At 33.9% G+C, this 23,070-nt stretch overlaps 2 protein-coding genes and 1 non-coding gene across 10 annotated transcripts; 2 read left to right on the plus strand and 1 right to left on the minus strand.

Annotated features, from left to right (window-relative positions):
• Positions 1-92: 92 nt before the first annotated feature.
• Positions 93-8,140, minus strand: LOC125190258 (DEAD-box ATP-dependent RNA helicase 20-like). 2 transcript variants are annotated; one of them, XM_048087514.1, is made up of 15 exons: positions 7,813-8,140; positions 6,911-7,003; positions 6,650-6,814; positions 6,447-6,542; positions 5,798-5,872; positions 5,516-5,677; positions 4,559-4,639; positions 4,282-4,380; positions 3,120-3,215; positions 1,817-1,948; positions 1,240-1,314; positions 858-947; positions 695-769; positions 369-582; positions 93-298 (listed from the first exon to the last, which is right to left on the minus strand). In XM_048087514.1, exons 1-14 carry the CDS (start codon positions 8,089-8,091, stop codon positions 406-408), a joined length of 1,695 nt encoding a protein of 564 aa, XP_047943471.1. In that variant the 5' UTR covers positions 8,092-8,140; the 3' UTR covers positions 93-298; positions 369-405. The 2 variants fall into 2 exon arrangements, with proteins under 2 accessions (XP_047943471.1, XP_047943469.1); XM_048087512.1 differs by having other exon boundaries at positions 385-582; positions 7,813-8,139.
• A 1,018-nt stretch (positions 8,141-9,158) lies between these two features.
• On the plus strand, positions 9,159-9,232 carry TRNAI-AAU. Its single transcript has one exon. It is a non-coding gene; the product is annotated as a tRNA-Ile (tRNA).
• A 739-nt stretch (positions 9,233-9,971) lies between these two features.
• Positions 9,972-17,666, plus strand: LOC125187100. Of its 7 annotated transcripts, none has more exons than XM_048083621.1 (20): positions 9,972-10,091; positions 10,599-10,674; positions 11,078-11,100; positions 11,217-11,392; positions 11,958-12,071; positions 12,192-12,231; positions 12,541-12,626; positions 12,838-12,933; positions 13,275-13,329; positions 14,207-14,306; positions 15,057-15,279; positions 15,696-15,855; positions 15,934-15,971; positions 16,105-16,189; positions 16,268-16,305; positions 16,698-16,770; positions 16,852-16,932; positions 17,027-17,052; positions 17,137-17,191; positions 17,287-17,666. In XM_048083621.1, the coding sequence occupies exons 2-19, from the start codon at positions 10,633-10,635 to the stop codon at positions 17,166-17,168; spliced, it is 1,488 nt and encodes a 495-aa protein (XP_047939578.1). In that variant the 5' UTR covers positions 9,972-10,091; positions 10,599-10,632; the 3' UTR covers positions 17,169-17,191; positions 17,287-17,666. The 7 variants fall into 7 exon arrangements, 6 of the variants coding, with proteins under 6 accessions (XP_047939578.1, XP_047939576.1, XP_047939581.1 ...); XM_048083619.1 differs by having other exon boundaries at positions 9,992-10,091; positions 10,560-10,674; XM_048083624.1 differs by having other exon boundaries at positions 9,992-10,091; positions 10,560-10,674; positions 12,541-12,563.
• Positions 17,667-23,070: the final 5,404 nt, after the last annotated feature.

Raw genomic sequence — 23,070 nt, forward strand, 5'->3', positions numbered from 1 at the left:
GTGTGATTGATTGGCATATGGTATATACATAAGCCCGGTTTTATTATCTTCCTCACTTAAAACTGGACCCCATTTATTGATATGCAGTTCTATAAAAAACGAGAAAATTCCTGGCTTTATTTACAAAATCGAAGATGGTGGCAGGTTAGTCAATCCAAAACAGGTGAGTTACATAAACACTGGTGAGGCAAAAAACCACCTCAAGTGTACGAGACTATCTTCATTTCAGCACATTTTTGTATGCAACGTTCCACATCACAGCACGAAGATGTCTTGAAGCAAAGGGAAGTTATCCTTTCTGTCAATCGATGAAATAAGATTATGACTAGAAAACAGAAACAAGGACGAGGAAAGCATCAAAATTAGACCTAAAGCTCTAGTGACCTTTGAGTCCCGTCAATCTTCTCAGTCATCCCAGGCGTCGTCCGCAGAGCCCTCTTTCCTGCCTACTGCAGGGACCATCATATGCCTGTATTTGTCCTCCACATTTATTGCCGTTGAACCCACCAATGACAGCTTTGATAGTGTAAGCTTTGAATCTTTTGAAGCAGCTATAGCTTCTCTCTCCTTTCTTCTTGCAGTCTGATAAATTCATGCACATATACTAGTATTAGTATAAGGTTTTCATTCTCATTCTAATTATTTTGGGAGCTGCCTCTTTAAAGGAGATTACAAGTAAAATGAAAGCACTTACCTTTCCAGTCGCGAAAGTTAAGGAATTACCAGACTCGACATCTTGGATTGCTTTCTTTATTTGAGCTACAAGAAACTGTAACAAATGCTCACGTAAGAAACACTAAAAGAAATAATTATAATTCAGCATTTGAGATGCAAAAGACAGAAGACAATCGCCTTACCATGTCACGATCAGTATAAAACGATGTAGCTTGGCCCGTTGATCCTGCACGACCGGTTCTTCCAATCCGGTGTACATAATCTTCCATGGTCTAAGTTTCGTATCCCCAAAAATAAATTAGTCAAAATTAGGATTCCAGATTTTTAAGTTTGATCAATCAAGCTAGACAGAAACAAGCTGGTTTATAGGTCCAAATTTCAACGTAGACAATTGTAGTTAGATGTCATTTGAAAAGCTATGTAAACTATAATATGATAGTATGAATTACTCTATAGTGTTAATATACAGCTAACTGGTAATCTGCATATAATGCTTATGATAGCAATCCCCAGATAAATTGATATGAGATGAGAAAGAGACTTCCATGCAGCATCTAGATTTACCTTTGGAAGATCCAAATTGATGACATGAGCAACCCCAGTAACGTCCAATCCCCGTGATGCAACATCTGTAGCAACCTGCAAATGATAACAAAAAAGGTAACAGAAGGTTTTCAAAAGTCCAAGACAATGGAAAGATGATGCCAAATCAAGTAATGTTATGGCGTTTAGCGCCATGGCGCCGCCATATTCACTATTTGACAACATTGATTATCACATCTGAAGTAAAGAAACAACTATTGCTCCAGAACATTTGATCTATATACCAATTAGGATCAAGCCTCAGACACTGCTAGATGCAAAATATGCTAATTCTTTGATGGATGAAAGCTGCATCTAAATTTCATAATATATGACAATACTTCATTGAGATGATCCAGTTCACCTTTTTAAACAAGTTAACATGAATAAGTGAAAGAAAAATAACAACAGAGACAATGGTTTTGATCAAGTTGTTTCCATGTAACCAACCAAAGGTTTGTGAAGCAATTCAGGGAACATAGCAAGATGCAAAACTAACCAAGACAAGACCAAATTAATTTAAATAGTCAACAAATAGAGGGCAGTTCCTAGAAATTACCAGTATCCTAGTAGGACCATGTCTAAAATCGTGGAGAGCAGCCTCCCTCTCACTTTGACTACGACCACCATGAAGAGAAGCTGCTTGCAGGCCTTGTTGAATCAATGCGTCAGCGACTTCATCACATCTGCTCTGAAAGAACATATCCATATGCAACATTTTGAGCATACAGCGGAGAGAAAAATACAGGAGGGGGGGGGGAGGAGTTAATTGAAATGAAAGTTTATCTGCAATGCTATGCTAAGATGACTGCATTATACAAATGAATAGCAGTAAGGAGAAATATCCCATTATTGCAACTGTTCAGACAACTAGCCAGCAAGATCTGAAATTTGAAATCATTAAAGTCATTAAAATGTTTGGGGACAATCTAACCTCACAGTTGTATGAGACTCAATGCTTACTAATTACAGTATTTTGTGACAATTACAGAGTGGATACCACAAAATAAAAATATTCTCTAGTTTAGTTTAACAAGCATCAGAGCCATCACCAAAAAGGATCATGGCATTCTAACAGGTTGACCTTTTGCAGAAATTGAAGAAGGGCAGCAGTTGCTCAGTCGGATAATTTTAACTTCAATGTCAACTTCTAGAAGAGCATGCGCCAGAGTTCGATTTTGAATGTAAAAAGGGAGTTGGCCAAGATATCTGTGTGACAAGCCGTGATGTTGTTCAATGCGTTCAGATGTAATCATGTAATAGTTAATCACACGCTGATTAACAAGTAGATCTAGTGGCTAGTTAAGGTCAAGATGACTTACTAAAAACTTTCTTATTGCCCATATGAAATTTGTTTAAAATGTGTTTTTTGTAACTAAAAGTTCAGATGTACACACAGACCAGACAAAAAATTGATGCGAATTCCTCTGTCACAAGCAGAAAAAAGATAAATGCACAATTTATAGCATTTCCCTTTTTCATATACAACTAGAAGCAAATTCATAGTCATGGTCCCAATATATGTTAATCATTTGCAAGTAGAGAATTAATATCTTTGGAAACAAAGTTTTGGTTAAGTTCTTCAATCCATCAACGTCTAAGTTGTCAGCATAGAAGTCCAGAAGTACCAAATATTAGAAGCATAAAAAGATTCATAGATCATTAATATAACCAATGGCCGGCGGCCACACTTCAAAAGAAATGTAAGTAATATAGCAATGAGCATAGATGTGACTTGGGATCACATCAGAATTTAAACTAGAGTTACAATAACACTAAATGGAGATTATAAAAGTCACCGCACAAGGAATGGTGGGTCAGGAAGTGTAATGTCAATCGCATGTGAGCATTGATTGTCGTACCTTCCGTTCCACAAAAACGATGGTCAAGGGGAATGAGTGGCTACACTTTTGAGATTGGGCAGCTGCCTCAACAAGCATATCTAGCAGCCTGTCAATCTTCATACCATAAACAGCTATTAATGTGTTGAATCACACAAATATTAGGCAATAAATACCAAGTTTCATTTACCCACTATTAAACCTGATATTTCACATCCAAAAAAAAGAACTAACACAGAAGTCCAGCCATATGCCATACTTATTAAAATACTTGATTTCATTGTAAGTATGATACATATATATAGTACTCCCTCTGTCCCATAAATAACGTGCCCAAAGAAATTTAGTGTTGTTTGTTTTGTTAAAAGAGAAAGGGTCCTACTTTAGTGCTGTTAGTATTGTGAGTGGGGAAAGAATCTCACTTTAAGGGTATTGTTATACAAAGTGATTGTATATAAATTGTGATAGTAAGGGTAATATTGAAACAATTTGTGGTGGGTTAATGTGCAAAAAAGGGAAGTAGAGAAAAAGGCATATTTTTATGGAACGGGTGAAAAAGGATACTAGGCATGTTTTTATGGGACAGGGGGAGTATATTTTATCAGCATAAAAAACATGAGCCCGACCCAGACTTTTGTGGATACCTCTCCCTGCCCAAACAAAATGCTTAATGTTCTATATCTTATCAAGAGAGCACATTTCAGAGTATAAGGGAGGTCATGTTTTTATTTGGAGACCTAAAAGAGCAGTGGGCGCAGGTGTTCGTATATCTTACATGGGAACAACATTACCAGTGAATCATCACTGGAACAATATATTGAAAAAAATTAATTTGAGGGAACCTATCCATGTCCAACATATGGTCATTCTTAAGGTGATCAATGGTAGTCTTCTGTCAAGATTTAACTTATGCAGTCTTTTATTGTTATTTTATTTTTTGATAAGTAAATGTTGTTCCACCGGTTTAGACATATTTGTGCTTGATTTTCACATTTTTACTCCACTGATTGCTCACCAAATGAACAAATTCATAAGAACTAGGCTGAAGCAAATAATAAGATATCATTTAGAAAGTAGGGATAGAAGGTTCTGCTAAGATATATGACTGCGTACAACACTAAAAATGTAAAATTCTGCTTAGCAGCATAATAAGTTCTTCATCAATTGAGTGCAAACAAAATACCTTCTCATTTTCTGGTACCTTCTCCAAAACTTGGGATACATTTGCTGTTGGGCTGCTGACTTTTCCAACTTTTATCCGTACTGGATCTGTTAAGTATTCCTAAAATTTGCACACAAGAAAAAGGCCATGAGTTTACATGTTTTGACCAAAACTATACAACATTTTTCTTAAAAAAAAATTTCCCCCCTGATTCAGTGCTGCAGGATTTACGAAGTTAGAGAATATACACAAGCAAAGTCTCAAATATTATACTTATTATCATCAAGTAAAATCTAACCTGTGCTAACTCTTCAATCTCAACTGGCATTGTAGCACTGAAGAGCAAAGTTTGATGCTTCTTGGGAATATTTTGCATCACCTTAAACAACATAATCAAAAAGCAGGAAATGTTTAAGTTTAGAACACAATATGCACGTTTTTACAGGACTATAGAATTGCAACAAAGAATAAACATGTTTCTATTGCATGATTAAAAAAAAAGTGCAGTAGCCAGAGTAAAAAGTACCAAAGGGAGCAGAGGGAAATTAACAACTATCAACAGATTGACCAACATGGTTCAGTTCAACGAAACCTATGGACAAGGTGATAAATTCAAATAACAAAAAACCAATGGAAATATTTTCAATTAATATCCTCTTCTTCACTTTCTAAATCTTGTAATAAAATGCTAATGGAGTATTCGATAAACCCAATTATAGCTTCCACATAGAGAGTGAGAGAGAGATAATGCTACTGGTTGACACAGTGGACACCAAAATTATAGTGCCTTTATTAGGTGAGGGTCCAGCAAAAGAAAAATCGGAGCAAAATGTTTGATCCAAGCTTTTGGAAACTGAATGATCAAGTCTTATCTTTTTTCCAACTGCTCATGGTAATTGGTAGAGCTCATGAATCATGATGATTATGTGCAAGAATATGAGCAAAAAACTATGTTTCAGCTGTCAGCTTTAAAGATGTTTGATACTGATTATAGGCTTTATTGAAGCTTCAATATACACCATGAAACCAATTATACATCAGTTAAAATCCAGTAATAACAACTACTGATGACATTACAAATTTACAATACCAAAATATGGAAGTCCAAAACAATCATTTAATATCAATTTGAAATTGTAAGAGCTATTAGCTATGAACATAATAACATGGACTATGAAAGAGCCAAAGCAAACTAAAAAACTCAAGAAACACGGGGAGGTGTGAGGGCGATAGTATTTATATTTTGACACCATACCTCTCTTATCTGAGGCTCAAATCCCATGTCAAGCATTCTATCAGCTTCGTCAAGAATGACAAACGATATCCTCAATAAAGAAGTATTTCCCTGTTGAAGATGGTCAATAAATCTTCCAGGAGTAGCAACTACTATACTAACCCCAGCCCGCAGCTCAGACCTCTGTGGTTGCATTCATTAGCAGAAGGAAATCAAAATTACTAACAAACCAGATTAGATTCGTCAATAACAAAACAAGCAATAAGTTATCCAACATAACTAACACATTTCAAAATTCAATACCTGCTCAGAAATGTTTGTTCCACCCACAACAATTGCAGTTTTGAATGAGTCCAAAGATCGGCTGAAGGCTTTCACCTTGTAAGACAATATGCAGTGATCAACATAGTATCTAGTGCAAAGCGACATAAAACTTGCACTGAACAATTCATAAATGATGTCCAACTTCACAAAACTTAAGATCAGCTCTGTGCTAGAGCAAGAAAAGTTCCCATCTAGATCTACGCAAAAATTAATACGGTTAATATTGAAAAATAGATAAGAAACAAATTACAAGGAGAAACAGGAAAAAAACATTTGACACGCATCACATGAAAGGCAAAGGATTTTGCTTCATTTCTAACAACTTTATTTTTCAATCCACCTAACTTCGAGAACAAAAGGGGAAACCAAAATTCGTAAGTAAATTCCAGTGTCATTGTACATCAATTTAATAAAATAAGCCTTACTTTTCACATTTTAGTCATCTCCCATAATCTGCAATAAGGATAATATCATGAACCGTGACAAAGAGGAAATTTCAAGCGAAATAAATCATAAATAGCATTACAAATACAAGATTACTTTACAGATGACAGATCTTGTAAGAAACCAGAAAAATTAAATGCATATATCTGATACTGCTACTTAACAACAAAATATTAATCCTCACTTCTTTCTCTATTTGTTGAGCCAGCTCTCTGGTTGGGGCTAATACTAATGCCAAAGGTCCATCTCCACGCCGAATAGGAGGCTGGGCCAGGCAATGCTGAAAGAATAGTAATTAATCTAGATTAGGACATGGTATTGCAAGAAAAAAATTATAAGCTGCAAACAGAATTTAATTAAGAGATGAACATTGTGAAATATTTAAACCTGTATCATAGGTATGGTGAATGCAGCTGTTTTCCCACTACCAGTTTCTGCACAACCCAAAAGATCCCTTCCACTTAGAGCAACTGGCATAGCCTGAGCTTGAATTGAAGTTGGGGTGGTATATCCATGAAATGCTATGTCTTTCATGATGCTAGCATGCAAATTCTGCAGAGAGTGGAAGTGAGTACCTTCCGCAATTTGTACAACTGTGGAAGTGTGGGACAGCAAAGTAAATCATTCACTAAACCCACAAATCATTACCATGTCAGTAAAGGACTCAATAGGAGCTGATGCAGGTTGCGAATCTGGTGGAACTGTAGCATCAACGTTAAGCCTCATGCAAACCTCCTCGACCTGAACATACAAATACATGGCACCAACTAAAAGATCCTTGACATAAATCTCACAGAATAATTAGCTAACCCTCACGTGACACTATTGCTTACAAAAGAGAAAAACCATTTATTAATGAGCTCCATATTGTTCCATTTGGACCAAGGTTTAGCATATGAAAGCAACAAGGAAATCCAAAGCCACTGAGCCTAAACAATACTGTCCTCCCCTTCAATGCAATATAATTTACCTTTTTCCAATTTAAAAATAAATAAATAAGTTGGAAGCAAGAGAACTCTATAAAAGAATAGAAATGCTAAATCGATGAATGCAATGACAGAGCTCACAATAAACATCAAGTGTGACAGCACTTCTTTGAATACCGAGTGAGCAGAAGCAAACTCCTGATTGATAATTTTGTTTTCTGATTTGATGTAAGGCATGTTGGAAATATATTTTTGGAGCAAAACTGCCACCATCATGTACGTTTTATTTTCAATTAAGATCCTACAGTTTTTTACAGGCACCTGGTTAAGTACTTTTCGAGTATCAATTTTCATACTTATGAGCTGTATTGTCGATGAATCACATGATTTAAGGTGTATGTGCATATAATGTCAACAACACTTATAAAGCATTCGCTGTGAGTCCTAGTTTACCAGTATGAGTCATCAAATGATCAAAACATAATAAGATTGAAAAGGGGAAAACATCGAGTGTGATTCATACATAAACTAGTCAAACTTCTTAGCTCAAATTCACATAGTACAACAACAAGAAAAAATGATTCTATAAAATTAACAACAGAAAAGTAGAGTCGGTTATCAAACCTGTTCCGCATTCAGCTGCATAACACGGTCGGACGGCTGCCATTGCGGAGCGACCGGCTCTGGCACCGATGCGGCGTAATTTCCGGAGCTCCGAGAACCGGCATTCCACAAATTAATTGAGTTGCCATTGTTATTGTTGCTTTTAGCGGAAGCAAATTGAGAGTAAGAGCCGTTGAGCTGCTTGGAGTGAAAATGATCGGAGTTGCCGTTTACTAGGGTTTTGGCGGCTGAGACGGGGTTGGCGGAAGAGTTTCTCAGGTGAGGAGGAACATACGACATCGCTGCAGGATAGGATGGATGAGTACGTGCACTGAGAGCAATGAGAGAGAGAGCTCAGCTCAAAATGGGTGGGGTTTTTGGAGTTGGGCTTTAGATTTTTATGGGCTGCTTACCATTGGGCTAGGTTTTATACGTCATTTCTCTTATTAATATTTAATATATGATTATAATTTCAAGTTTAATTTTGTTTTAATTGAAACTACATCTAACTAGTATAGTAGTAGTATTAAAAAAGAAGTATAATTGTGTGAGTGTTTTGGCCTAGCATGGAGTGGTTAATGCTCAAGATCAATGATCTTGGATTCGAGATTATCGTGACGCAGTCTTTAAATATTTGTTGGTTTAACAATAAAAAACAGAGTATAATCATATTCATATGGAATGTATCTTCGATATGAAAGGGAACATGATAAGATATCAAATTGGAACGGAGATTATTTTGTGTTTGCGGGACAAACAAGTGAACTATGTTGGTTAAGTCATTTTTAACTACTAAGTTATCTCTGAATTTGCATGTGTTAGATTGGAAGCAAGTAGATGATTTACGTGGATAATGAAAGGGATAATCATCGGTTGAAGTCGAGCTGTATATCAAGAGTATAAATGTTTACTAATTAAGTCGAGCATAATTAATAACTATTATCGAGGTGCAAGCTACTAACTTGCTACTCTTTAATGACACGACCACATGGACATGGTAGTTAAATTTATTGAGTAGTGAAAAAAATATTGCATCTAGATATGTTTAATTGTCTGAATGTATTTTAATAATAAGATTGAGCATTTATCACGAAGTATTTAAATTTAATACTGAAATTGTCAATAAAATCACCATAAAACTAAACCTAAGAACATGGACTAGCGTGTAAGATTGTTAAAATATATAATTTGATCTGTCATCCATGTATAACTATTGGGGGAAAAAAAAGTATTGGAAATTTCACGCTTGATTTATAAGTTTTGCAATAAAATACTATTGATTACCATCTTAATTCTTAGGTAACCATCAACCGAATTAAGTTATGTTAAAATAGTAGTTAAATACATTAAAAATCACAAATGTAATTGGCCTATTAGCTCAGTTGGTTAGAGCGTCGTGCTAATAACGCGAAGGTCGCAGGTTCGAAACCTGCATGGGCCATTTTTTCTTAATCGCAAATATAGGCCCTTTTTTCGGCTTCTAAACCATCTTTATTTTTTTGGACATAGTTACGAACAAGTATCACCATTTTTAAATATACTAGTACCTTTTATTTTGGCAAAATTAATTCGACAAAAATACACTTATTTTTTGTACACAATAATACGAGGTTTAACGTAAGTTGACCCAAATTGAATTATATCAAATAAGGCTAAATGGAGTTAGTAAACATAGCACACAGTACATCACATAAAAACAAACTCATACACATTATTCAAAAGTGTATAAAGATTCAACAATATATACCAAATTAATTAAAAGCAAGCAAATCAAATTTAATATTAGCAATAAACAAGTCTATTATCAAAGTCTTTCACTAATATTTTCGACCACGTGATAATTAAATTTACCAATGTTGGAATAAATATTTAACTACGTGCATAGATTGTATAGTGGCGCTCTGTATTTATTTGATTGAATAGTTTGAATTACTTGCATTCTTGTTACTCTCATCATTGGTTTGGTTTATATTTCCATGACTGTCGCAAAGATTTATCAATGAAGACATATACTCCATAAAAATTGAAAACATATGAATATTTGTATTTCTTAAAATTCATTTGATCAGTTGCACACATAATTATTGTGAAGAAAACAAAGTTTAACGAATCATATCTCATTTAAAATAACTAACAAAAAAAAGTAAAGTATAAAATGGCCACGTTGAGCATTAATCTTGTAATTTCCTTTCCCGCTGCTTCGAGCCTCGTTAATCGTTCTCTATTTCCGATTTCACGACTGCTGATTTCATCATACCTCTCCATCTCCGTTGCCGTTTTGCCGCCGATTACTATTAAAGGTAATCGATTCGCGACGATTCGCGAGTTAGAGTGTGAAGAAAAACTGAATTTCTGTTATTTGATTTTTTCTAAGGGTTGCTGCAGGACTTTTGCTGCTTAAAAACGTATTAAAATTGTCTCTGACACTACATACAGTCTGATACAGTACCAATACGCGCTCTCATCGTTTTTATATGTTTACTGTAGTTTTTCGCAGGAAATTGCAGTTTGAGATGGTTGATTCAATTTTTTATATTCGCATATGTAATTGTCTGCAGTGGTATAAGACGATCCTAATCCATTTTAGGGATTTTCTTATGTTACATTTCTGCAATTTTATGTTCAGGATTTTCCTTGCGAATATAACTTACACACACATGTACATATATTGAATAAATTTCCAGTAAACAAGACGAATCAGGTCAATTGGATATTCAGATTTTCCATTCACTGTTTTTACATAATTAATTTTGTGTCATTATCTCTAGCTGGTACTTCCAGTCACTATTTCTCTTGACCTTTTATAGTGGCAAGACTGACTGCTACACCTGGCAATAAAAAATGTTACAATGGATGGGTGGATCAAGGCGGAAAGTGACAACAGTAAGTTTTTAAGTGCAAGTTGCAATTGAATCTTCATTTTATGTTAATAATATTTGACATCATGAATTGGGAACACCAATGAGTTTATGGGTAGAGACCATTTGTTTTTAGCTACATTTTCTTGTCCGGTTTCTGATTGAGATTATGCTTCATTCACTTCATAATTTTCTGGCTACTATATAATCTTGTTGCTTAGTTTTGAATTCTACTTTTGAGGCAAACCGCGGTTACCTTTTTCTATAAATTCTGTGTATTTGCATGTGTTATGGTTCTTCAAGGAGATTGGATAATGTTGCTTAAATTGTTCCACATAAATAGTTTATCTTTGGTTTAACATATGTAACATTTGTTTTTTATGTGCTGTGCATTACGTTAATTAAATTGATGGGGTGGAAAATTGCAGTCAAGAAAGTCAACTCATAAAAGGTAGAGTAGTACACTTATCTTGATTTTTACTTTCTTTCTACATTCTTCCCTATGATCTTGTTGTCAATATTTTGTCAAATTTCCCACACGAGATAGATGTCTAACTAACTTTGTAGACAGAAGCAATATTTTGAGCAAAGGAGACGGCAGCAGCAGTGTGCTGGTTTAGAGAGCTGCATTGATGGAAAACGCGCATGCACTCTGCATTATGACTATAGTAGATCGCTTGACATTCTTAGTCTTCAAAATTTAGCAACTGTAGCTCAGGAACACAATACGAGTACAACAACTGGTAATTTTTCTGTAACTTTTGAGGTCTAGCAAACCAGAATTTTCTTGGATCAAAATAATAAACGCTCATGCACTGTGTTGTTGCAAATTTTCGGTTCTGATTAAAATATCAACATTTCATAGATCCATGCTTCTGTTATAAGCCTGGCGTGTCATCTGATATGTTTAATATATTCTTGAATATAGAGTTGTAATCAAAGAAAGTAGAAAAGAGCATAAGCTTATCGAACCTCCCAGGGATATTGGGCCAAAAGTTAGGCTTAGGACAGTTTTATCTTTCGAGTTTCAATACCAGTTTACATTTTACATTTTCAATTTCTTTCAGTTCATTCATATCAGCTAAATTTGGAGGCTATCTTAGTCAATGTAGAGTGCACAGGCAATAGATTAAGAGCTAATTGTTTTGTTTCTTATAGTTTATAACATACACAAAATATGTAGATTTGCTCTATCTTTTTTTTTTGTGGCAACATAGTCGTATAAGGTACTGCTGAGCTTGAAAATTTAGTATCCAATATAATTTTATCTACTCCATATGACAATCAATTTCCACTCCTTCCTAAAAGCAAGTGATAACTTGGAGAATGCTGATTTCTCTCTGAACGATCAAGATGCACTCCCTTCTCAAGTTATTTTCACCAGGGATGGCGTTTCTGTGGATCAAGCTGAGAATAATGAATGTATGTTTCCGTTCTTCACTAATTCATCCTTTTGATCTGACAAACTACACATTTGCCGCTTAAAATGGTGGATAGCATATGTTTCATAAGAGTCAGTATATAATACTCTCTTCGTTTCAGGGGCTCCATCAAATGGCACAGAGGCTGAATATCCAAAGAAGTAAGCTCATTTCAGTGTGAAATTTGCCCTTTAAAGTCTGTAATGCTCATTTTATTGTGAGATTTGTCCTTTAAAGTCTCTAATGTGATACCATTCATTATAAATCTCTTAATATGCTAAAGATAGAAAACAATAACTTTAAGCTGGGTTAAGTTTAACACATGGAAGTGGGGCCTCAAAATTGATTAAAATTTCACATATTAGCTGTATCTCTGCACTGCATTTGTTGTCTTTTCACAAGCTGCTATTGTCATTTAAAATCAAGTATTCCAATTTGGGAGGAAAGTTTTAATAGTCATAACTTTACAGGGACTCAGTTCATTTACAGAACGGTAATGGAAATTTAGCTGGAAACTTCAGTGACCTGGATTCTTTCAAGTTGTCCATGTCACACCGTGAGCACCAATCTGGGATTGTCTTTCCTTCTATGTTTATCTATCTCGTGTGTCATTCCAACTTTAAGGACATCTACTACCTTTCCCAGTGAATCATTCTTAAGAATTGCATTTCTCCCTTTCCTTATAAATCACTGGATTGGAGCAGAGTTTATGATTGTATGTTGAGTTATAAGTTAAAAAATTCTTATTTGTTTTTCGATTTCGGCAGAGATACGTGTCATCGATTTACTTGGTGATGACTCAACCAGTAATGCTGAGGAAAATTCATTACGACAGGAAGGCCATGTCGCATTCTCAGTCGAAGGTTTTTATCGCTGAGTGTTGATTTCTAACTATTCTTATAAATTTCCAAAAGACCATGTGATGATGTTGCCTGAATTATAGATGTACAATAAATCTTATCCGATTGCAGGGAATATGTTTGAGGATAGTTCGTTATGTAATTAATCCAGTAATAAAAGGTTTAGGGTTGCAACTTAGTTCTGTTGTTGAGCATTTCTGAAGTGTGTAAGAATTATGGGACTTGTACATTTGTTAGGGCCTTCATTACCTTTCATATTTAAAGTAAATTGGCTTTAGAAAAATTAATTGAAGCCTTGAATATGAGCACACGTTTCACATTGAAAGACTGCTTTTGCACTTCAGGTCTTGGACAAGTGGACACAGAAACTCCAGTTCACTCCCCAAAGATACCTGGAAGGTTAGTTGAATTGGCATATTTACAGGTTTGGTGACGATGCACAATGCATGGTTTATAAATTTGACATGCAAAGACATTAGCCACTTTGAGTGCATTTTCTTGAGATTTATATTTAAGGATTTACTTTAAGCAAAGAAATAAATAAATTAAGTTGTCAATAGGAACACAGACCTTAAATCAAATTGAGTTTCTTTGTTGTAATAAGGTTGTATTTCTATATTTATTTATTCGTACTGTAAGGCTCATACATGACTGCCTCATGTAAATGTTTCTTTTGGTTTGTGCTTTTCAAGAGTCAGATATTTCAGTTTCGTCAACATCTAAACACAAATTTTATATCTGACTCCTTTGCTTGCAATTGTAATAATATTTGGAGTCTGGAATAACAGGAGACGTGGTGTTTTACAATATTGAAAAACTTACAGTTTCATGCTTTAAACATTTTGTCTCCACCAAAAATAAATTTACTGATGATTATCCTTCCTGAATTATTTTTTCCTTGTGCCTAATGATTTATACATTGCAACTGCCAACTATTAAGTACCCAGAGTAGTCAATTATGAATATTGCCTCAACAATTTTCTTAAGAGGGATCACCACGCATCCACACCTTCCTTTTCAGATATACAGCTTCCAAATTGACAACTAATATGATATTCAATCGATGTAGGACTATGATGTTGAAGTATTATCTTATATACTTCATGCTTGCAATATACATTAGTTCATATTATAAATACTAAAGACTACAATATTGTCCATCTAGTACTCTGTATTTGTGCCCATTTCCTTGGTACCCTCAAGGCCTCAAACCTAGTACTACATCGTATGCATAATGGTAATCTGATCAGCTCCATCTGTTTTTTAATGATGACAGATCCTTTCTGGACTGTTACTCTCCACCAAAAAAGGCAGTGAGATTACCTATCACATCCAAACACTTGGATTATGGATTTCATGACCTAGGGTCTAGATTGGTAAGAACATTTTTACTGCATCTCATTTGTGATGGATATTTTTTAGGCTGATGGTTATTAACAAAGAATAATGCAAATAGTTTGCATGAACTGCAACAAATAGAAAAATCATTGCTCTTGAAATATTCTATGTCAAATGTAGAATCTAAATCAAATTAGTTCATACTACAAAGAATAAAAACTCATAGAAAAATCACACATCATAGTATGAAAGAAAATAAGACCAAAAGGAAGGAATAAACAAATAACACTCCATCTCTCATGAATCTGCCGCTTTCTTTCGTTCTCTAGGCCTTGTGGTACTCTAAACCTAAAACTAATCTTCAGATCATGTCTTCACCATCCTGTTTCCGTTGTGGCTGTTTGATATGTATTCATAAAACAAAAATATGGTTGAGACTTGAGCCAACTATGGCTAAAACTTTCTGTCTTGTTTATGCAAGGTGCCTGACATGGCCATGCCAGCACCTTTTTTGATGACAATGTTGAGTAGTTTGGGTCCTGTGATTTATGCCTAGTCATTAGACATGTCATATGGAGCAAACAAAAATATGAGTGGAAAATATGGACACATAAGAATTGTTTATAAATGATTCTGATTACCACTTATAAATCACCAAAATTACTACTGTTATGTCATTACATTTGTTTCTACTCCCATCTTTTTCTGTAGTGCATCCTGTGCTAACTTTCTCCTATGGACCTATCGGAGTTATACTTGAAATTATACACCAACTGGGATATGTGCAGGATGTTTTGATGCACGATATTGATTTTTCGCCATGTAGCGGTACAATAGATCAGTCTTTCGGCACCAGGGACATGATAAATGCAGCTGCCGATCCAAAGCAGAACTTCTTAAATTTCAGAGCACCCTCTTCATACAATTGGAACTGCTCCAATATACATGGGATTTTAGAAAATGACGAACTCTTCTATAACAAACGAGACAGCAGCAGAAGAATCTGGGAAGGTTGAGGTCCCTCTGAGCAATATTATAGAATCTTCTTAATTATTAGGCTACTGTGTGATTTATCAGAAATTTAAAACTTAAATGGAAATCAGCATGCCAAATTATCATATAGGCCTTTGAATGTACTGCCTATATTCTGTTATAACCCATTACAGCATCGTATGATTTTTACTAAAAACAGCAATCTTGAATGAAAATACTAGAGGGTTACACCTGGGTTGGGCATTCAGCCGCTACACTTCTGGAAAGTCATATATGACACTTTGTTTCTTAGACTAATGTATTACTCCTAGTATATTTTTATCAGTCTATGTATTTTATCATAGTTATTCTTGACTTTGGAGAACTTTATTATATGGTTTAGCGTTAAAAAGATTGTGATATCTGACTGACACTTTTATTTTTCTATCGGCTAGGCCCTAGCTTCTTGGATGATGGCTTTGATGATCTGGAAGAGCAAGAGTCATTCTACACAAACTTTGATGGAAGAGATGTTGGTTTTGATGATTATTATCTTCCCAAAAGCCCCTGGAAGCAGGACTTGGATTTTAATGGCTGGGATGTAAATAAGAAAAGGTCTGCTTCTAGAATTAGTTGCTATCATATTGCACTACTAAATTAAGACTTTAGTTAACAAATAGGACTCATATACAGGTCCAGCATAAGAAGTCCTCAAACATACAGTGTGAAAGGTGCTACTCCTTTTGCAGATCATTTACCTTTTATATCGTTCTCCACCTTCTAAATTCATGAGCAACAGCTTTTATGACTGGCCTGCATTCTTTTCTCCTTCGAGTTTAAAGAAACAATAAACTTCTATGCCAGCTTCTGTTAGTAACAACATAACATGTCCTCAAAGCCTCTGGAAGCAGGACATAGATTTTGAAGCCTGGGACATAAATAAGAAAAGGTCTGCTGCTAGAATTAGTTGCTATCAAATTGCACTATTTGATTAATACTGCAATTAACAAATTGGATTCATATACAGGTCCAGCATAAAAAGGCCTGAAACATACAATGCGAAAGGTGCTACTCCTTTTGATAACATTTAGTACCTTTTATATCGTTCTCCACCTTCTAAATTCACGAGCAACAGCTTTTATGACTGGCCTGCATTTTTTTTTCTTCATGTATAAAAAAACAATGGAACTTGTGCCAGCTTCAGTTAGTAACGCCATAAGATATCCTAAAGGAGGGCTAATTTGCTGCAGTTCAGTATGTTCATTGAGTTCACCGCTTTAGCCTCAAGTTTCAGTTCACCGTTTTGGCCTTAAGTGTCTAGGTTAAGGTTGTGGGTCTGTTATCTCTAATGATTCACATCATGTATAATTCTGCAAATACTTGCCTTTTGTAATAATTTCACATTACTCTTTCCTTGAGGAAGAATATGAAAATATAGTCTGTTCTAAAATGATCAGAGTCACCTGGTCCCTATCCGGAACATCTTACTATGAAGGATCTTCATGGTATCAGAATCTCAGATAAGAGGTGGTAAGTAAATTTGCAGAGAGCTTCTCCATAAATATCTTGTACTATCTTGTATTTACTCATTGCTTGGCCCTGTTCTGACAGCCATTCTGATATTGAAATCGGTAATGATGTTAAAGATAACAACTCTGTGACAGAAGACTCGAGATCGAGGAGTTTGGCAAGGTTCAAGATTTTCCCTTTGGCTTGTAGTACTACCATCTTTCATTTTACTCTGAACTGATTTGAATTCTCTTAACTTATTCTGAAATCATGACAGCGAAGAATCTTGCTCTTGCACTGCAGGTTGCCCTTGTTTTATTTTATCATATTGAAGCTATAGCAAATAGTTAAACATCGTTGTTAATGTAATAGATTTTCTTTCTGCAGGAAGAGGTGCTTCGATCAATAAATCATTATAACTGAAGCTTGACAAAAAACCAAAGTACTAGATTTTGCTTTCCTTCTCTTGCTCATCCCTTTTAGATCGGTTGAGTGGTGGTGTTGTTTGTCTGCATTGATGCCTGGTATTCTTTTCAGGTTCAACTGTTCAAGCACATTTAATTCGACTTCCATACTAAACTGGATGTCAGCCATCTCCAAACCCGGTGTGTTACAGAAGGGGAAGCATCCATCCTTATACAATATCTTTGTATATCTTTACCAATACCAATTACTACTATCTAGCAAGACTTCCTAGAATGCACCTTTCTGAAGACTGAAATACTCCACTAGTTATTTAGTTGGTTATCTGAAGCCATTATCTCAACATAAGAAAATTATATGGATAAGATTTAGCAAAATGCAATAGTTTCACTTTATCTAAGGCTGTAAAATAATGGCGTATGGAGAAAGACAGTTCCATGGAAAGTAGCAAAGTAGTGTTTGCTTCTATGAATAATTGAGCCTTTGAAGTTGCATATCCAACACTTCACAAAATACACATACTCCTACATTTTAGATGTAATTGGTAACACATGAATCTCTCTCTTTTTTAATTTTTGTTCTTAAAAATGTCTCATTTGTCCCATGGACGATTATCAATTGGAGGAGAAACGGAATTAAAATATTTGGTACACATACACATAATACAACATCCTTATATACGCTGTAATCCAACCAATGTGAAATTCATCGAACCAAAATTGTAATACAAATTTTTGTAAAAACTTACCGAACTAAATTATAGTCAGAGATTAATAGTACAATAGTTTAAAATATAAAAACTAAATGTGTAGAATCTATCTATTCTAATATAAAAGCCGAGTTTTGACCTTAATTGCAAATATTTATAAGTTTTGGATTGTTTTGTAAAATGTAGATATTTTGGTTGGTCTACCAAAAAATTAATTCAATTTATCAATATGACTGTTACAAATTAATCACCAATCAAAAAAAATATTTGAATTAATTCATCTAATTATATTTCATACTATAGACCATGACACTAATTAGAGTGATAAATGTGTTGTGGAAGTTTTCTTCATAAAGATTAATAAATTTTTGGCAGTTACAGATTTTTAATAATTATAATTTAATCTTAGTATTCACTAGCTTATTACTCACTTTCTCATTACCTTTATCTATAATTAATTCCATCACTAAATTTTCTGCAAAACGAATTTGATTTCGGTATGGTTCTTGCTCTTTATCAATAGTATCTTTTTATATTTCTTCATTTTACACATTCTTTTAGTGTGATTATTATGTTACTAATATTTGTTGTTATGTTCTTACCAGAGGATAGTTGAAACTATAGACATGGAATTAATTTCTCTTAGTGATCTACAATCTACCATAACTTTATCAATCAAGGGTTGAATGCATTAACTCTGCCAAATTTGGTTTGAAATTGGTAAGTATTTTACGAAATTTTATAGTACAACCGCTAAGTTGTGTTCGCATTATTCATGAATGGAAATATTTCTCGAAATTGCAATATGGTGTTTGTAGTTGACTTTTGTTTGAAGTTCTTATCTACATATGAGAAAATTGGCATGACTAAGAAGATGGTGTCGGTGCAGGACGATGAAAGTGTTGGAGACGATGAGCGGAGAAGATGAAGGCTATTATTGGAGATAGATGGTGGCCGATGGGCGATGGTGTAGAGCTGCATGAGCATAAATGATTTTGTATTCTATTTTTCATTGAATTTTTTCATTTCTTGGTTGCATTTTGATTATTTTTTTATTAATGGACTTGACTAATTTCTATTGTTAAATCAATTTTCAATTAGTGAAATTATTGAATATTGTAGGATCATTAGTAATTAAATGGATTGATGAACAATATAATTAATTTCAATATTATTAAATTAAAAATTTGAACGTTATTAAAAAAAATCTACAAGACAATCATGAAAAGCTATTTTGATTTTTCAACATTGCCAAAAAATTATTAATAACATAATTAAAATTATTAGCTATTTTGATTTTTTAATGCCATTGGTTTGAATTAGATTAGTGATTTAAAAAAACTATATAATTCTATTTTTTTTATCATAGTTTATTTAATTTATGTTTTCAATTTTGTATGAGAAAATTCAATAGGCCGTGCAACGCACGGGGTTAGATACTAGTAAAGATAATAGTTAAAAATGCTTACCTTATTGAGGATATTGAGTTTTGGATGGAGAAGATTAAAAGACAAGTATAAAGTTTATTTAAGATTTACGAATGGGCCATTTCCCAATCAGTCTCAATAAATAAACTCATGCCCACTTATATTCTACCGTTCAACATTTACCTGCTTCCTCCATCATACAATAAGTGTTTATTTGGTGCGGGCATGAGTTTTAAAAAAATGTAAAAAATAATGAGTTGAAAAAGTTAGTGGAATGTGACGTCCCCTATTTTATATTGGTTTTATAATAGAATGTGAGTGAAATGAGTTAGCGATACCTACTTATCATTTATGGTAAAAGTGAAATATGACTCTTGTTGTGTGATGGATTGAAATGACAAAATGTGACTCTTATTGTGGGAGTATAATCATTTGGATCGCACTTGGCTAAATTGTTTCATGATTTCATCTGTATGTATAATCATTTGGATCGCACTTGGCTAAATTGTTTCATGATTTCATCTGTATAAAATCATGAGAGTACTAGGATTTATGATACTTTCAGCTAGTTTTCCCATTAGAGACCCGTCCATTTCAAACTAATTTCTTGACAGAAAACTATTTAAAAAATTTATCGATTAAAAATTTAATTAAAATCAATTAATGGAATCAAAATAAATACTTATGTAAATTTAAAATGATGGGGCCCAGGGCCCAACAGCATGGTGTGGCCGAATACCACAAGGACCACCAAAATACACAAAACAAAGTTGATAGTCTCAACTATCCATTATTATGAATGAATAAGATTAGTTTTCACAACTTACATTTATTAAGGACAAGTATGTTTTAATTAGAATACATTAATATTAATTAAAGTGTGCATTGACATGTTAATTAATGCGCTTAATGCTATTAAAAACATACTCTAATGCATATAGCCATACACTGTTTTGGATGGATAGGTTGACGGTTGACCTCGCCTAACACGTTACAGACTTTCTTATTGCAAGCTCGCTTGCTTACACTTTAAACTTTAAACTGAAATTGTAGGTAGACAGACCAATGCTTTTTTTAGTTTTCCCAGTTACATACATGCAAATACTAGTAATTCTTTTTCTTCATAACTCTATTTGAAACAGCTGACTTTAAACAACATTAAATTAAACAGTGGAATTTCGTAGTATATAATGATTAATTGCACATTTTATTTATTCTCTGCCAAACCAAAATAGTTGAGTCAAACGTGTATACGTACGAAACATTCTTGTTAAGGCCATTTTACCAAATCAATCACGTCCACGTTATTGGATATGCTAGCTGTATTTTTTCATAGTCTGATGCAATATTTCATTAAAAAATTAATCAAATATGGATAAGTATTTATACATTGATATTTTTATGGAAACTGTGAAGGGAAATTAATTTTTGTGCAGTTGTACATTTAGTGTGACTGTAAATTCGGGAATTTCATAACCACACGTGATGATAGCGCATGATTTAATTAATCGTAAACTTGAGTATCAGTTCGGGCTCAGACGAATGTACCTAAGTACTACTCCTACTAATTAAATAAGCAAATATATATGGGTAAGACGATACTTAGAGTTATTAATTACGTACCGTATAATTTTTGTTTCGGGCGTTTTTTTAATTAAATATGCCTTTTTTGAGCTAATGTGGAATGGAATTAAATGCTTTGAAGCGTGATACTTTTGATTTTACAATTGAGGTCTGGAAATCAAATATACTGCTTATATAAACTGTTCTAGTGATGCAATAAATTACTACACCAAACACGACCAGCACATAAAAAATATTGTGCCTATTCCTATTGATTATTCTAAGTGGTAGGTGGCATGTAGTAGTTCTATTTGCAATGCTGGTGACAGATAATAATTAATCGATATCTTTTTAGTATTACACTTAAATACTAGTCTTACAGGTTATTAGTACAAACCACATAAGTTGATCTATCAACGAACCTATATATATTCTGTTGTAGGGGGAAAGTAAACTATGTCCGCTAATTTAATTAGAAAACTGTCGTGATATGTTTGGTTGGTATAAGGTTTGAATTCTTTTACTTAATCTATTGTTTGATGCTAAGAAGTGTTTAGATTTGAAATTTAGTTTCAGTTCCATATTCTCAGAGTCAGATGTAAATGTTTAAATTCTATTTGGAAATTTAAATATGTGATAGACATCTTCCTTACCTTCTACTACAAACTACTAGTAGTATATAAAACACTCTTCTCGGTTCTCTATCCAAATTTATGTTTTACTCCGTCCGTCCCATAATAGTAGTCATTCTTACTGTGGACACGAGTTTTAAGAAATGTAAAGAATAGTGGATTAAAAAAGTTACTAGAATACGAGACTCACTTTTTTATATTAATTTTATAATAAAATGTGAGTGAAATGAGTTAGCGGAATATGAGACCTACTTACCATTTATGGTAAAAATAAAGTGTGACTCTTATTCTTATTGTGGAACGTACCAAAATGATAAAGTGTGACTCTTATTGTGAGACGTAGGAAGTAGTTTTTTTAAAAAATTTGTTCTAGTAGTTTTTTAATATTTTAAATTGTATACTACTACTACTATTTTTTTTAAAAAAATTATCATTTTCTTGGAATTAATAAGTTGATTGTTTTGCTTAAGGAAAAAAAAGTTACTATAAATAGGCAGATTTTTAATGTTTTGTTATTTGAGCAAATCAAAATATAAGATGGTCAAATTTTCAGTTTTAATTAATCGAGTAAGAGATGTTATGGAATACCACACCCTCTTAGTGAGAATTCTAACCAATTTAATCAGCTCAGTATTAATCATCTTGCAAATATACGCGACTATACTTTTCCTATGATATTTCTTGTAATTGAGTTGCATTATAGCCGTGCATTGATTTGCAATTAACCCGTCAAGTAAAATTATTTAACTTAGAAGAGCATGAGATAATACATATTCAATCATCCTTGATAAATATTTCATCGACATTTATGATAAATATAAAATCATAATTTTCATCTTTTGAAGCAAACGTGTACATATACCATTTTGTTTGAGATCAACTTCATCATCAAATAGACTTTCAAGTACTTCGACTACTAATGGCAGACTAGTAGAAGCATGAGCTATAGATAGATAAATCCTTGAAAAATTATTTTTGAGTCAGAGCAGACATTGAGTTTCAAAAGATGAAAATATCACAAAATCGTGCTATTCTCGTTGAACTCCGTGGGGTTCGCATCAGCGCAGTACGCTCACTTCGCACTACTTCCCACAGTTATATCATACTCCCACTGTCGCTGAAAATTTGTCACTTATTTCCATTTTCGTCCGTCCTAAAAAAATTGCCACCTTACCATCCCTGAAAATTTGTCACTTATTTTCATTTTCGTCCGTCCTTAAAAATTGTCACTTTTCACTTTTATCATTTTTAGTAGTGGATCTCACATTCCACTAATTCATTCATGCTCACATTTTGTTATAAAACTAATATATAATAACTTTTTGAACTCATTTTTTATTACATTTCTTAAAATCCGTCGGGTGAAATGGGGAGTAATTCAAAGCATCGTCTAGTCGCCTAGAGTGCAATGCATGTCCACGAACAGTGTGACAAAATGTGCAAACGTGCGCGAATGGTGAAAGGGCAGTGAGCCCCACAACGACAGTGTGGGAAAACTTTCTCCATTTTTTGACTTGAATCAATTTTAGAACAACTTCCTCACTTTTTTGATCCCATAATTTTTGGC

The sequence above is a fragment of the Salvia hispanica genome, chromosome 5, assembly GCF_023119035.1.
Source record: "Salvia hispanica cultivar TCC Black 2014 chromosome 5, UniMelb_Shisp_WGS_1.0, whole genome shotgun sequence".
In the NCBI taxonomy this organism is placed as follows: Eukaryota; Viridiplantae; Streptophyta; class Magnoliopsida; order Lamiales; family Lamiaceae; genus Salvia; species Salvia hispanica.

What these genes read in the sequence shown, in the direction of transcription:
- LOC125190258 (XM_048087514.1), bottom strand. Translation starts at nt 8,091, where the DNA reads ATGTCGTATGTTCCTCCTCACCTGAGAAACTCTTCCGCCAACCCCGTC. An exon ending in CTCAACAAATAGAGAAAGAA is followed by an intron (nt 5,873 to 6,446) that starts GTGAGGATTAAT and finishes TTGTCTTACAAG; the next exon opens with GTGAAAGCCTTCAGCCGATC. An exon ending in TTTATACTGATCGTGACATG is followed by an intron (nt 770 to 857) that starts GTAAGGCGATTG and finishes CATTTGTTACAG; the next exon opens with TTTCTTGTAGCTCAAATAAA.
- LOC125187100 (XM_048083621.1), top strand. Translation starts at nt 10,633, where the DNA reads ATGTTACAATGGATGGGTGGATCAAGGCGGAAAGTGACAACA. An exon ending in AGAATCTCAGATAAGAGGTG is followed by an intron (nt 16,771 to 16,851) that starts GTAAGTAAATTT and finishes CTGTTCTGACAG; the next exon opens with CCATTCTGATATTGAAATCG. An exon ending in AGATCGAGGAGTTTGGCAAG is followed by an intron (nt 16,933 to 17,026) that starts GTTCAAGATTTT and finishes AAATCATGACAG; the next exon opens with CGAAGAATCTTGCTCTTGCA.